The sequence below is a fragment of the Pavona decussata genome, unplaced genomic scaffold (genome assembly GCF_977016875.1).
Source record: "Pavona decussata unplaced genomic scaffold, jaPavDecu1.1 SCAFFOLD_84, whole genome shotgun sequence".
NCBI lineage: Eukaryota > Metazoa > Cnidaria > Anthozoa > Scleractinia > Agariciidae > Pavona > Pavona decussata.
This window is the reverse complement of record NW_028145502.1, coordinates 1792575-1809383: the sequence shown is the minus strand read 5'-3', so window position 1 is coordinate 1809383 and position 16809 is coordinate 1792575. Positions and strand designations below refer to the sequence as shown.

The 16809-nt window shown below is 37.1% G+C and overlaps 1 protein-coding gene across 8 annotated transcripts in view; it reads right to left on the bottom strand.

The window, feature by feature from the left end:
* LOC146475365 (uncharacterized) overlaps nt 1-16809 on the bottom strand; it is a 50780-nt gene that overhangs the window by 5341 nt on the left and 28630 nt on the right. For all 8 annotated transcript variants that reach the window (XM_085115763.1, XM_085115767.1, XM_085115769.1 and 5 more), the window contains 13 exons: nt 13839-14174; nt 12707-12825; nt 11962-12020; nt 10916-11076; nt 9208-9510; nt 8395-8558; nt 7454-7700; nt 5732-5842; nt 4801-4979; nt 3306-3431; nt 2536-2606; nt 1946-1986; nt 1120-1216 (listed from right to left, as the gene is read on the bottom strand). In XM_085115763.1, coding sequence (XP_084971889.1) covers nt 1120-1216; nt 1946-1986; nt 2536-2606; nt 3306-3431; nt 4801-4979; nt 5732-5842; nt 7454-7700; nt 8395-8558; nt 9208-9510; nt 10916-11076; nt 11962-12020; nt 12707-12825; nt 13839-14174 — 2014 coding nt within the window. The remainder of the gene's footprint in view (nt 1-1119; nt 1217-1945; nt 1987-2535; nt 2607-3305; nt 3432-4800; nt 4980-5731; nt 5843-7453; nt 7701-8394; nt 8559-9207; nt 9511-10915; nt 11077-11961; nt 12021-12706; nt 12826-13838; nt 14175-16809) is intronic.

Below are 16809 nucleotides of genomic sequence, written 5' to 3'. Positions count from 1 at the left end.
GCCACTCTCTGTGCCGAAATTTTTTAGCAAACGTCATAAGAAATGACGATAATATCCACGGTATAAAAAAAAAAAAAAAAAAAAAAAATTATTTTTATTAAAATTAAAAAATATAATTATTATTATTATAATTATTATTGTTATTATTATTATTGTTATCATACATTTTAAATGTGAGTCCATTGGGGGTCAAAATGGCACATGCAATGTTTGCCGATAACTAATTAAAACTTTTTATTATCAAAAATCTACTGTTAACATGGGGTTCAAACTTTGTAGCTCTATGTCAAATTTCAGGCATAAATAATGCTATCCATTTGTCATAAAGTTGGAAATAGGGGTGTCAGTTTTCCGTTTTCCACGAAGTTGAAAACACGTTTACATATGTTTTTCTCGTTTAAAAGAAAGCGAAAACAAGTTGTGGGATCGCGATCCCAGGACACTGTCCTCCTCAACGGTATTACTTATTGTAATCAGATTAATTCATCAATAGAAATTTCACCCGAATAAAGTATTTTTTTTAGTACAGTCGAGCCTTCTTTTGCGACCACCTCTCTTGAGCCAGCACGTTTCCGAAATGCCAAACTTTTCCCAGGGAAATCACTACAGTTGGAACCTCTCGCAAGCGACCACCTTTCCCAGGCGACCGCGACGACTTTAAGAGATGTCAGTGTGCAATTTTCTTTTGTTTCTAACCTCCCGTAAGGGACAACTTGTCATATACGTCATCATATCAATCCCCTGTTGGGAGTTGCACAATTTGCCTTTGTAACATTATGACATGTACATTCTTGGGTAGTTCAGGGGACATGAATGTCACAATCGGAGGTACCGGGTTTCCCGAAATAGACTTGTCCCATTCGCCGTATTAGGTAATTTATCACAGGCAAACCATCAACTTGGATACTGAAATTCTTTGGCAATATAATTTTGGAAAGTTTAGAAACGTTTCTGTGGCTACTAAATCTCTGGAGTCACGTTATGAAGATGAGTTCAAAATTTAAACCCCTTGTGGTCTGTTCTCTTATAAGCGACCGCCTAGGGTTGACATTTTGGGTGGTTGCTTACGTGAGGTTTGACTGTATAAACTATGAACTGTCTGGTTAACTTAACACTTACAGGCCGACTGTGCAGTAACGAGGTTTCTCCAAATGATGTCCTCCTCGGAGATTAGACAGGAGCTCTTTCATATTTTCTCCAGCATATGGGACACAGCCTGGAAAACAACATGAATAGTAATGTCCATGAAATACGATGACAGGACAAATGAAGGAAAAGAGCGAACCATCATACGAGGGACCCTATGAATAATAGTACAGGGTTGCCGTGATAGTTTTAGTAATTTCTTGTAATTTAAGAATGCAACATTTTCCTGCAAGAGGGGCGTAAATCGCTTTATTGGCCAAAAAGTCAGAAAACGCTGCAAATGTAGGTTTTTTTGCGTTTAACCTGGTCCATATTTGCTTTTTTTCTAAAGCCTGAATTTCAAAGGATTTGATCACCAACTGCCACTACATTAATCCAGGGATAAAATTATTAGTAATCTGCTTAATACAAAAACTTGATCCTCTCTCGGTTGATATGATAGATGTTAAGACACCATTTCGTTTTAGTCATGATTTAAGCACAGTCTTGGCCAAAAGCAGCGCAGCTCCATTGAAACAAATGTACACATACATTATGTATATGTTGTGAATTAATTTTTCTTTGGTTTTTTCTTTGTGCAGTATTCATCACCATAATCTGAGACAAGGGGAATAAAAATCAAACTGGTTTGAAAATTTTTAACCACCCCCCTCTCTTCCAAACCTTTTTTTGAACCACAACATATACACCGTGGTCATGATTGGCCAGCGAGAAGCCTACGCTAGTAAGCTGACATAACCCCCAACAATTAGAATGCTAGGTGTAATTAGCCAAGACAAGAACAAGAATGTGAACTCACCTCCAGTTTCAATTTCCCACAGAAGAACTCCAAATGACCACCTAAATTTTAAACATTAGGATGTATTGTTAGAATACTAAAGGATTTTAAGCGCTACGAAATAGTATACTATCGTTTGCTGTCTAAATTACAATATGACTGACTACTAGCGATAGTGTGTTTCCTTTGAGGCACTGTCGGCTGATAGCTGCCCGTGGATCAAATTTGATGTTCTGAAAACAATTCGTTTCTCGAGCTTATATGCAATTTTAAGAATATCACATTTCCAAGGGGAGAAATCCAACAAATTCGAAAGGAGCTACGTGCAGAATCACCAAATTTTCCAAAACATCGTACACTTGCTATAATGTTAGTGTGTTTGCCACCCAAGCAAGATGACGCCAGGAACTATGAATAGGTCCATTGACGCACCACGCAATAATGACCACCAACAATTTTAAACTTTTTTTACGTAAATAACAAGGACCTTGACAATTATTTAGGTCAGAATGCTGATTGCATGCTGATGCCATTCCTCACTAAAATATATAACTAATTATTAACAAGTGGATTTTTTTCGCTGAACACACTCAGATACAACAACAACTTACACATCACTTTGGCTGGTATAAATTCCTTGTTCGATAGATTCCACGGCCATCCACCTTACAGGGAGCTTTCCCTGTAAATAGGAAATAAAATGGCTAATTTCATTATTTGTGGAGTTTTCGTGAGAACATTCAATCGATTTTCTAGGTAATGTGCTGAGGTTAATAAATAAGGACAAACGTGCGTAAGATAACGGACATCGATACTTCCAATATTTGCCTTATTGTGGACGTTCAACATGTTTAAACTAATGTTTTAAAAAACGAGCAGGAGTGTTTCATCGGTTTTTGAAGGGCTTAGAAGGTTAACAAAACTTTACTATAATACTAAACTGTAAGTTACAAAAATAATCTCATTAATAATTCATGGTGAGAAAACAAAGGAAATCACTACCGTGAAGGAGGTCTGCAAATGCGATCTTAATCATCATAAAATTTTGTGAACTTTTGCTTCGAATTTCTCCAAGAATTATCAATAGTTTGAGAAGCTATATCAAACACTCAAAAGAGTGTTTCCTCCTATTTCCAAACACCTCGAATTGGTTAAAAAAATCTCGGCTGCGCCTCGTTTTTCCAACCTAATTCTCGGTGTTCGGAAATCGGAGGAAACACTCTTCCTCGTGTTTGATCTAATAAGTATTACACATCAGTCCGATTTTCGTCCAAACAATGTATTTTAAAGTCATGACTGGACGCCTTTTGACATTGGGGATTTTTTCAATCAGTAAAGACAATCACAACAATATAACTCAAATCATCTTATCGAATCTTACCCCCGCGGATGTCTTTTCGTACGAATTGTTAGTGTATATATCACGCGCCAGGCCAAAATCGGACACCTTAGCCACCAGTCCCTCTCTAAGAAGTACATTTCTTGCGGCCAGATCTCTGTGTGTACACTACAATACAAAGAGTTCTTACAGTCACAATATTTCTAACTGAATCATGACAGACTATTGGCAATACCTTCATGGCACTTTTCGGCAATATTCTCAAGTCACTCATTCGAACTGCGTTAATCTTACAGTCCATTCTTTGCCACCATACAAAAACACTAAGGTTTGAAATTTTGTCTTACCAAATTAATAGAAATTTTTAATCTTGCATATTTTTGTTATATATTATAGTCAGTTTAAAATATTGACATTAGCTTTTTTGAGAAAAATCTGCATCATGCAAAATTTAGGATTCCTGATTTAGAAACGTTTCACTTCTCGTTGTTATGGCAATATCACTTCCGTAAATTTCACATTATCGGTATTGGAGAAGACTGCTTAAGGACAGTGCCTTTGTTACTGCGCATACTGTGCATCTCGAGATACTCGGGTTTCCCATGGGTGGTGCCAACTAATACAGGGATATTTTTGCGCGGTTTAAAACTCTGCGGAGAAAGCAGAACTTAGCAAGTGCTCTTGATATTTTAAAGAAATATTGAGGGTAACCATGCATTTTTTTGAGATAATAAAGCTTCACTTTGGAAAAAAACACCATATATGGCTTTGTATTCTACTGCTTTTTAGAATAATTGTCGCTTAATTATCTCTAAAAAATGCCCTGCTACCCCCAATCTTCTTTCTGGATTTCAATGGCACACACTAAGATATGCTTTTCCCAAATAGTCATAAACGGTGCAAAAATACTTCTGTATTAGGAGGCACCGTCCTTAACGCTATACAGCCTGGGAATATTTTGAGTTGCTCGCTTCGTTACTTCAAGAACATTACAGTAGTGACATTGAAACCCGGAGGGCAAATAATACGCCCAAAACTGTTTCCAGTATTGTCTGCAAAATGGGATGATTGCCTCATGACACGTGGGAATTACGTCAAAATTCCTCACAGACGCCATCTTGTATCCACCATCTTGGATTTCTCGATTTCTCCAAAACCTCAGAAAACAGGTCAAATTGACCCGAAAGTATCCAAAACGAATAAGGAAATGCCAAAATGGTGTAAAAATGTAAAACTAACGACGATACACCTGAAACAGACAGTAAAATCCAAATTTTGAAAAAAACGTGGCTGTCAAAATCGTGTTTCTATGGAAACATGATACCCCGTGAACAACTAAATGCCAAAAAGAATTGTTGTCAAATAAGTATTAGAAAAGGTCACGAAGTTGGGGGGTATTTGCATTAATATTAAAAAATAGGTGTAAATGCTCAAAGTCAGTAGGTTCAATAGCCCGTTGAAAACTAGAAAGTGAGGTATATTGTTTTCTCGGAACACCTTAAATATAATTTTTCTGCCAAGAACAACATTACATTACCCTCATCTTCCCAAGATGCTTCATTCCATCAGACACTTCACAAGCTATCCTCAGTCTTTCCGCGGAACTAATTTCCAGAGTGTATTCGTTCATGTCTTCGTAATTCTGCTTCCGGCGCTCACGAAGATAGTGAAGAAGGTTCCCATGTTCTGCAAATTCTACCAAGATCATCAGTGGTCCTGTCGGATAAATAAAGGGAACCCTTATATAAGTCACATGGATATGTCCAGAGCAAACTTAAAACAACGAGTACGTTCGCCATTTTGGCGTGAAAGAGGTGAGGTTTTGAATACGTATATAAGACTAAAAAGGGCATTCAGTAGAAACCAGTGATAAATTGTGTTTGCAAGGATTACTGCGACAAAATAAAAGTACCGGATCCTGTAGTGGAGGATCTAATCAGCAAAAAAATTGTAAAGCAAATAATCTAAAAAAAGAGCAAGGCTGATTTACCAGTTGTATTTTCAAATTTCAAATTGTAACGTTTTTGTTTATGTGACTTTAGCCTTTTTTCAGGTATCTATTGTAACTGTTTAAAATTGTAACGTATCTTGCCACAGGGTCAGTCTCAAACATACCCTGAAGAAGAAAGGCCGTGCCTTTCGAAATATTGGAAAATATACTTCCCTGACCGTGAAATCAGCCTTGCTCTTTTTTTAGGTATTTTAGCCATTGTGGTGACCCGCAAGGGCGAAGACTTAAGAGGTTAGATCTAAGCCTCTACGTATGAAAAGCCATCTATCTCGATATGAAATAGAGCTAGAATTACCAAACGTCGCTAGAGTGGAGAACCATTTCTCCTTCTTAGGCCGGAAAGCGTTTGTAAAGCCGTCCATGTATTGTGTTTTATTTTATTCTATATTTTTTTTTATGCAAAATGGCGTCTAAAATCACGAGGTTCCTCCGCGCCATGTTACTGATAACATCTTACCTCCCACCGAACATGCACCGATCAGGTTTACCAGATTGGGGTGATTACCCACTGACGCCATAATCTCCAGTTCGTTTAGCAAATCTTTATAATCGCTTTCAATGGCGGTACCTACAAAGTAATTTCAATTGACAGATAAAGTAAAAATTAGTTAATATTAGACAATGGTTTTAGTGTGTCGCTGTGTTAAAGTTGTGCTATATTCTGACGAGCCGACAGTGCGGGTTAAGATACAAACAATAGGCCTTATCACGGTTTTCGTCGCCATTTTGACGAGTAGGCAAACAGGCTTGAAATAACAGTGTTTGTATGGAAATCCGGTGTCAAATAATTTTCATAAAACATCGCTTTTGAAAAATTCATGAATGGGAAACTTTTGGCACTAGGACAAGGATTTTAAGAAAAAAATTGGAGGGGTGTAGCTGTGACAGAAAGCGTCCAGTCGTGTTTTGAACTTTCCATACATTTCCCTGTAATTTTTTTCCCGCGAACTATTTTTAGTAGCAGTCACGGCTGTTTCGCTTTGCAGACAAATGTATGGAAAGTTCAAAACACGACTGGACGCTTTCTGTCACGGCTACATCCCTCCAATTTTTTTTCTTAAACTCCTTTTCCTAGTGCCAAAAGTTTCCAATTCATGAATTTTTCAGAAGTGATGTTTTATGAGAATTATTTGACATCGGATTTCCATACAAACACTGTTATTTCAAGCCTGTTTGCCTACTCGTCAATATGGCGTCGAAAACCGTGATAAGGCCTATTAATAATTATAGTGCAAAATCGAGCCGATTATCGCTTGATGCTTAGCTGACGAGACCGTAGGCCGAGTTGCTTAAAATCAGGGGTGATTCTGCAAGATTGAGCAGGATATTTGTTTCATTGTTCAACAAATTGATAGCAAAGCACAGTATTACGCGGGCAGAAAAGCTAGAGACGATCTTTCAAGGTCATTACTTGTTTAAAGCGCTCTTCCATTTTTCTCTCCGAGAAACGAAATGACGTATATCGAAGGATCTCTTGTTTACGGACGACGAAAATTGAGTGTTACAATGTGTTGAATAATAACATAGAATAACACAACAGGAAATAGCATACACCAAAAAATCTCCATAAGAGGTTTATTACCCAACATAACGTTAATCTCTTCAACACATTTTAAGGCAGGCACCTCATTTAACTCCAGAAACCTGAAGATGCAGTAACTAGAAAAACAAAGCTCTATTTATTTTCTTTTCAACAATTAGTCATTAGTCATTATAGCCATGACTCTTGGCCTTAAGGCTGGTTTCCATATGATCGCAGACCTTATTGCGATCTGCGATCATATGGAAACCAGCCTTTACTCTGGAAGGCCAAGCTGGTTAATTAAGGACCCTTTGACTCAATCCTTGGACGATATCCTTTTTGCCAAGAGTTTGACTGCCAGAGGCTATCTTCGACGTTACCATAAGGAGGCAGAAACGTTTTTTGCAAGGTCAGGGAATGTCGGGAAATCGTAAATAAATTCAAAATTCCGTCTTCGGCAAGCTACAAAAACATTCAAATGAAAGCAACTGAGCAGTGCTTTCCTATGATGTTTTTCATTGTGCTGCCGCCATAAGGAAGCTCTAATAATTAAAACTATTATGGTGCACTTTCCTATTTCTAAATGAAATTTAATTCTTTGAACTTATGTTTTTCGGAAATTAATGAAGTTAGAAAACAGAAGAGAGTTCAACGTACTTTTCAACTTCTTAACAGCACAAGGCATGATGCGACCGTCATCTTCGCTGAGTTCTCCTTTCATCACCATTCCAAACTCGCCTTCACCAAGAACTTTGCCGAGTGTGACGCGGTCACGTGGTATTTCACGCCATGGAAACGAGCCTTCAGTTGAATCAGCAGTCAGTTTTCCTCCCGAGAGTGGAATGTAACCATGGCAACCATTTCCAGTCATGATTCTTTCGTCTGTGACTTCTGATTGGCTTCTCTGAAATAAACAAGAAAAATAGCTTTCAACAAAATGATTTTTTGTTCGCCGTTAAATTTAGTGTTAGAACAGAAATATTTTATTGTCAAGTGTCACAAACATGTTTTAAATTAGTCAAGGCATTTGCTAGTTTTTTTTTCGATCCAATGGTGTGATCACCTGGTAAAGTAATATAAACATTGTATTATATTATAATTGTACGAACAAAACGCAACCGTACCAATGTCGAACCACTGCCGCATTGATCTGGGCCTTAGGTGTTTTGGTCAAGGGTTGAATCAACATTTCAAAACCCGCCGGGGAGATATTTATTTATTTAGCTTCGCCTAACTAAAATACAAACAGAATGGAGACAAACAATAGAAACAAAAAAAAAATACCAAAGATATAATAATTAGGCAGGGAGACCACTACAGCGTAGCCAATTACAGCGGATCCCTCGTTAATTATTTATATAAAAAAAATGCTTAATAACTAAAACTACTAATATGTAAGCATAAAACTAGAGGAGACAAGGCGGGAGACCAAATTGCTAGAAGCAGCACGTTGGCGGGCATAGGAGAGACCTCGCTGTGTTACACCTAGGACAGATTGTTCTCCAAGTTCTAATGTCGTCAGCGTCGTACAAGTTCAAAGATGTGAGAACTAGAAAGTTTTGGCTATGAGTTCATATATAAACCGGCTACCGACTTACTTTGTCTTTGTAGATGACATTCATGGGTAATCGTTCCTCCAAAATTTCAGCTACATGCGATCTTTCTTTCTTTTTCCATCTTTTGTATATAAAAGCCACTATGGAAACCAGTATGAGGGAGGGAACAACAACGGCTAATGCTATAACAGCATAGAACACAGGATCTGAAAAAATAAAACAAAACACAATTGACCTTGAGGAGTGACTTTAAAGGGACACTGCCACGGTGATTTTGCTGTATTTTTGTCAAAACAGCTCAAATACTTGACAAAAAACCTTTATTTCTAACATTAAATTGTTGTTAGCGCACTGGGGAGAAACTATCGAGGGATTCCTCCGAGAAAGAACAAACTATAATCCGTTTTTAGCGACTTCTTCACAATACACAAGAAAAACTTGAAAAAGTTGGCCATTTTTTTCAAGTTGCAATCCATTTCCATCCTAGCCATCGGCAGCCAAAGATAATTAAAACTAGTTTCTGGGCACTAGTAGGGTTACTGCTCACAAACCTGATTCATTATTTTGACCATTCCATCAGTTCCAATATGTTTTTTTTGCTATCCAAAGTGACACAAAAAAGTAGGTGACACTGTCCCTTAAACTAACTGGTTCAGAAACTAGTGCGAGTTTCATAGAGCATACAGCATTTGACTGTCTTTATAGCGTAGTGTCTTGTATTATTGTCACTGACCATTCTTGTAATTCAGCCTTTAGGCTGCGAGAGGGATATCAATAACACACTTTTTTTTTACTTATCTAAAGGCAGCAAACGAAGTGAAAATAAAACAACACGACAACAAAACAAACACCGACCTTCTTTCTTTCCAAGGGCACTGGTTCGTAATCCCAGGATCTCGCTATGTGTTCCTTGTCCGAACTCATTTGTCGATCTTAGTCGGACAAAGTACGCAGTGTCCTCTTCAAGATTGGTTATGCTGTGGCTCTCCTTCCGAGTTATATTAAACTGCCTCCATGTGTTTGTTGCAATATTTTTATACTGCACCAAGAATCCAGTAATGACGTACATTTCATAGAGTTCAGGAAATGACCAAGAAATAAAAGCCTCAGTTTGTTGCACGTGACGTGACGTTAAATTTACGGGTGGTGGAGGAGGCTCTGAAAGGGAGAAAAAATTGATGAGATAGAATCGTTTTCAGTAAAGAGTCTAAAGTAATTTCACTTCGCTCTCTGATTGGTTGACGAAACTGCCAACAATTTGTCAACCAATGAGAATTCAAACCAATTGTGACTTACTTGCACGCGTTTTCCCGCGCTTGGCGCCGGTTACATGTATCTGTTTCGATTTCTGATTGGTTCATTGTATTGTTTACTTTTCTTATGATTGGTCAGAGTAATTACTTTGGTTTGGTTTTACCACATTCAATTGAAAACCACTCCTTATGGTTATTTTTCTCAACAACCACCTTACTGACGATCAGGATAAATGGTGTAATCTGTAAATGTATTCAGTAAGAGTTCTTGAAAATGCATATAATTGAGACTAATGTATCCTTTGGAAAGGCCTCGTTCACAAGCGTTTCTGATCATTTTCACTAGGAACATAAATTTTCAAAACACGTTAGTTTTTCGGCGATATACAAGCGTTTTGTTGGTTTTCGAAACGGCTAGCAACGATCCACTACAAACGTAAATAGTATGGTAGGGATGTTTTGGGCCTTTTTCTGCGGGGCAATCGATCTCAGTAATTTGCGCCGATAACGTTATAGGGTATTGTCTTGATCTCATATATAAAATGCGGCGGAAGTTTCGAAATACTCCCGAGGGACTGACGTCATCGGAAACTACAACATCATAATCTAAAAATAGAATAGTCGCATCATTGGGTGGCGGGGTGGAGATGACGTAATCGGAAACGATGACAACGTAACCAAAAAATAAAATAGTGTCATCATAAAATTTTACAAAAGGAGGAGGAGGAAGAAACAATAGAAATGAAGAGGAGGAGGAGTCCTTCTCCTCCTCCCCCTCCTCCTCATCCTCCTGCACATTTCTATGGTTTCTTCCTCTTAATACATTGTTTCGTTTCGATGTCATCGTTCCCGATTACGTCATTTCCACCACACCACCCGATGATGCGACTATTCTATTTTAGATTATCGTGTCATAGTTTCCAAAGATCGACGTTAGTCTCTCAGGAGTATGACGTTACCTTCACCGCATTTTATCTATGTGATCAAGACAATACCCGTCAAAAACGTCATCGGCGTTAATTTATTCCCTCGCAAAAAACGGCCCAAAAGTCCCTACCATACTACTATTATATATACTATTATATATTATATCGCTTTTTGTTGTTGTTGTTGTTGTTGTTGTTGTTGTTGTTCTCTGCACGTTAAGGATAAATCGCCTTTCCTAATAATCTATAATTTTGTCACTGTTAGTTCTTTGCAGATGGCTTTTAATCATTTTACGACCTTTTCGTTCGCATAAGTACCAGTCGATGAAAGGTTCGTCTAAATACGTCTGTGAAGAATTCTGGTGCTTGAAACATTTCACAAACCTCGTAATGTAACGTGCTTCACTTTAAGGCTGCCTATTTTACCATCCTTCACTCCAACTGTAAGAGTTTGACCAACTTTTTTGACAATGACAGTAGGTTTTACGCCCTCTGAATGATCCACTTGAACAACCACACGAAACCTTGTCTTTACGCTTCCATTACTGAAACAGAACGACAAAACGTTACGCGAGCTACAGAAGGTGCGAGATCTCCGTGACTCATGACGCAAAATACTTTTGAATTAGTAGGCACTGTCCTTGCAAATTGGAGTTTGTTGGACCATTTCGAGGTGTGCACAATGTCTGCGCTGTAGCAAAAGTAAACAACGCTCTCAATCGGATTAATACATCAATATTACAAATAGTCACTTTCAGGCCCGGGGTAACCAAGAGGAAATAAATGACCCTAAAATTTAAAGTGTATATGACAGATTTTTTTTTATTTGCCTGATCGAATCTTCTTGTTGTTCTCGTATGAAAATCGAAAAAAATAAATTCGCTATCGATTTTTCTTCCCCTCGTTTGAGGCGGCCAAAGACGTGAAATTTCACTTCCGGTTGTGTACAAAACCGCGCAAGGCGGGAGACAAGGGATAGTGGACCTGTGACGTCAATACAAGAACGCTGCTTTCGCGGATTCTCTGTTTCAGTGTTTTTCTTTATGCAAAGGAAGAGAGATGGTGCTGCGGTGCGTTGTTTACGGCTGCAGCAACACGAAAGACGTAAAAAAAGTGAAACAGAGAATCTGCGAAAGCAGCGTTCTTGTATTGACGTCACAGGTCCACTATCCCTAGTCTCCCGCCTTGCGCAGTTTTTTACACACCCGGAAGTGAAATTTCACGTCTTTGACCGCCTCAAACGAGGGGAAGAAAAATCGATAGCGAATTTATTTTTTCGATTTTCATACGAGAACAACAAGAAGATTCCATCAAGCAAATAAAAAAAATCTGTCATATACACTTTAAATCTGAGGTACTGTATGTTGGCATTAGGTCACCATTATTGATTTCCTCTTCGACGAATAATTGTTAAATAAAATTTTACTCACAAAAATCCCAGAATATCAACTCTAAGGAACCCTGTGATATTCTTAAACAATTCAGTAAGCTGTAGAAATAAAATAGAAAAATACACGGATTATGTAAAAGTAGAAGTTCATTGAGGGAAAAGAACCTGATGATTGCCACTGAGCTTGCGGATTTCCTGGGGGGTGAGGGTGAGTAACGTGTGGCAAAGTGATGACGAAGACAGGTAGGGGTGGGTGGGGGGGGCTGAAATCGAAACTTGTACATATGAAGGTCCGATTTGTTGTTGAAAGTGCCCTAGAATCGGTGGGATAACATATTTCCACTTTCTGTTACTCCTATAATTAGCTACAGACAGACACAACACCCTCTTGATCACAAAAGATGGGTGAGTGATCCTACAAAATGAAATGGTAGGCTTAAATTAAAAAAATGTGGTGTCATCCTCATCCACTTAAGCTTGAGCACTAGCTATTTCTGATTGCCAGTGTGCCTTAAAAAAAAAAGCTTGTTCCAAGTGTGTTGAATCAAATTTAAATTGGTTTAAACTTTAATTCAACAACGATCAAACATTTTCTTTGTTCATGAAAGTGTTGAATGGCGTTGAAACGTTGGAACACCGTTCATCCAACATTTGCCCAACATCTGTTCAACTTTAGTTGGACGAATGTTGGGCAAATGTTGAAATCGTTTAAACTGGCCTTTACGAACAATCTACTGAATTTAAGATTCAGTTAGCGAATCGCTACCAGGTAAATATTTCCTTACCTCCTTTTTAACTTTCGTCTCCATCGCTTTGTATCTTATAGATGACTTGTTTTCCAGTTCCTTGCTGAATACTTCGTTCTCCAAGGTAATGGCAGCATCAACTTCCACGAGGCGCAAACCTAGTCGGTAAAAAAAATTAAATGCTCTTTTCTTTTGTCTCCGAAGTATCATGGAATTCTTTCCTTATATTCTGAGAGGAACATTAAGTTTGTTTTAAACAAAAATCAAATTTACGCGAGGCAATTATCAGTCGATAGTCCCTCTGCGGAAACACTCTACTGGGCAAAAATACCCGAAAGGATTGAACTCGCCCTCAGAAAAAAAAACCACCAGAGTTTATATATTATATATGTATTATATATGTATTATTCGTATTCGAGAACTATATTTTACCTTTCCCTTTTTATATGTATTATTTTATAATATGTTTCTAATTCAGTAGCGATTGACAAACCGGGTTTCCTTCATTGAATGACTTGTACCTTGTACGTATGTTCATTCATCTTTTTTCATTTCACCCGTAAATTCAAAATGCTTGTTTCAGGGAGTTTTGTTCGGAATAAAATTTTGTGTTGATCAACAACAGTTTTTGGATAGATAGTCGTAGGTAGGACCAACGGTCCGACAGTTCTCCTTTAGAAATTTGGTGTTTATCAAACAAGATCTTGAAGTTTCAAATCTGGGATCAGTATTTGTTTTAAAGACATCACTCTTCCGAGGGTAACAATCATTCGACAGTCCTTCGATAGTCAGTGGTGACTGAGCCAATCAGATTAGCATATTTGAAACACAAAATGGTGAATGTCGACTAACTCCCAATCTCGTACCCAGACTCCTCAGGCTCTTTTGACCAGCGATTAGACGCCTGGAGAGACCACGGGTACTGGAATTTTCAACCATGGATTTCTGCGGCAAAACATTGCAATTGGAAGGAAAAGCCGGTTTACGACGCATGCGCAGTTAATCAAAATAATTTTAAATTTTTTTCCATTTCCACAGAATCTCTCCTTGCGACCAACTGCTGGCCAAAGACTTTGAGAGCTCTGTGTACGAGATTAGCAAATTCCTAATAAAACATTTCTAACCTTATAAATGTAAACAAAAGGTTTTATACTATGGCAACGTCACTGACCTTTTCGTACTGTAAGATTGACCTCGTTTTCATCATTTCCAAGACCATTGATCGCAACACACTTGTAAATGCCTTGGTCATGAACATCAGTGTTAACAACCAACAAAGAGCCGTCCTGTTGAATCTTTTTCCACCTTGTTGCTTGACTCTCGCCGTCAAAGGATTCATAAACTGATCTGGTTGCATTTACAAAGTGTCCATCGGGTGTGATCCAAGTGAATTTCGGGACTGGAAAGCCACGTGCTCGACACGTGAGAGTCACGTTTTCCTTAATTCCAGTCGCTTGTGGTGGATCAACATAGTGAATTAACGGCGGCGCTAAATCCATATTTTTAGCTTTGATGGCAAGGGAAAGAAAGACTGAATTAACGGGGGATCGTGATTAAATTCTTGTCTAACCATCCATCAATACCATTGGTCAGACGTTTTATGATCTTTGTACCTAACACGTGCTAGCACCGATGCACGGAGGGAGTTATCACGAGAGCACCATGTAGCGACATAAAATAACATTATTCGAGGCTATTATGAGTAGTTAGATATATGAGGGTATCAACCCACGTTTCAAAAAATGATAAAAAATCCCATACAAATCCTTATAAACCCCATAAACCACACATTATCTCACCCCAATAACTACATAAAATACTATTTCAGCCTTTGAATTCAACCACGGAGACGTCAAAAACCTAAAAACCTAAATTTAGCTTTTGACCTAAAACCTAAAAACCTAAATTTAGCTTTTGACCTAAAACCTAAAAACCTAAATTTTCCTTGCTTTTTTCAAAACTGGTTTAAACCGGTTATTCAATTTTATGTAATCTAATTTATATGAACAACCAATTTGATCACAATGATAAAACATATTTTATTCATCCAACATTTGAAAATTACGGAGCCTCAGTTGATGGTTATATAATCAATCGTAAAAGATTAGAACCTAGAAAAGGATATTTGTCTGAGAATGGCTATTATATAATTTCTCCGGGACGTAACAATACATGCCCCGCTCATCGATTCGTCTATGAGGCCGTAAATCAGACACATATTTCTCCTGGATTGCAAATAAATCACATTGATTCCAATCGCCAGAACAATTCAATTGTAAATTTGCAATTGGTTACAGCCTCTGAAAATATGAAACACATGCACAAAGCCAGAAAAGAATTTTTGAACAGTTCATATAATGAAGATGAATTGAGAGTTGTCAATAGATTAATGGAATTTCCACCAATGGAAGACAATGATTGTGAGTTTACACGCACAGAAAATAAAATAATCAATAAGATGTTTTACAGAATGTGTAACGATTTGGATGACATTAATTTTCCACTTTACAATGATTAATCATCAATGAATTCAAGGGTTGTTTGGCTATATTTTGAATTCAACAATGGTTGATGTCTTTTTGGAGGGTAATTTGGACATGAATTTGAAAACCTTAACGATATAAAGCGATAATTATAGATACTATTATAGAAGAAATGAAAAAAAATCAAAAATCTGAAAATCAACTTTTGGATTATTCTGCTGGTGAAAATTCATCAACACAAATTCCAGCAATAAATACTGTTTTTCATGATGGTAAAACATATTTTATTCATCCAATATACCATAATTATGCTGCCTCAAAAGATGGTTACATTATTAATTGCAAGAGATTGAAACCAAGAAAAGGAAGATTAAGATTAGATGGTTATTTGGGAACATCTGTTTGCAATCAAAATAGTAAAAAACAATATCAAGCTCATCGTTTTATTTGGGAAGCTGTTAATCAACAAATAATACCTGATGGATATCAAATACACCATATAAATAATGATAAACAAGATAATGCAATTGATAATCTTGAACTTGTTACCGGGCAACAAAATATGATATACAAAGGGAAGGAATGCAAAGGAATGAAAAACAAATCACCTCAAAATGTTGATATAAAATGTGAAGTTTTTGAATATCATCATATTTATACCAACTTTGGAGCCAACAAATATGGCCAAATATTTAATAAAAAAACCAAGAGATGTTCAATTGGATTTAAAAAATCATCTGGATATAGACAGATTCGGTTATCACAAATTGGATTACCTGAAAAACACTTTTATGTTCATCGATTTGTTTATGAATGTTTTAATGGTGATATTCCTGATGGAATGGAAATAAATCACATTGATTCAAATCGACAAAATAATTGCATTGATAATCTGGAAATAGTAACTAAATCAGAAAATATGAAACATGCTTTTGCAGCCAGAAAATATAAAACAAAGATTGAAATCACATCTGATAAGCCCATTGAATCAATCAAAATGGAAATTAAATTGGAGGAATCAGAAGACGAGTTTACAGAAGATGAAAAACAATTAATTGATAAAAAATACAACGCAATTATTGAAAAAATCAAAATGGGTAAATTTCCATACAAAAAACAACTTCAAGAACATTTACCAAACATAGAATTTTGGTGATTTTTGTAGTTTAGTTTGTAGTTAGTGACCTTAGATTTCATGAAAAATAAATGGAATTTGAGGCCATGTTGCCACAAAACAGAAACAAATCAACGAAGCCGTCAGTCCTTCCACAGATGACTGGCATGGATGTTGCCTCCAGTCTTCATCCATTAGCAAATCTGGAATCACAAAATAAAAATAATATAACATATAATATTATAATGAACAAATCTAATCTATCCAAATTGACCAAAGATCAATTAATTGAATTATTAATCGCTAAAAAAAAACCGGTTCCAATGCCGAGAACCAAGAAAGTGAAACCAATACCCTATCCACGAAAATCAGTCAAACAAATGGTAAAAGATTACGAGAATACAATCATCAAACCACCTGTTCAATTCAGAGATCGACCAATTGTTCAACCAAGAAACAACATTATTCCACCTCCGATTCAATTTGCTGATAAACCCAAAGCAGCACCAAGAATGAAGAAAATGGCTCCAGTTCCAACACAAAGA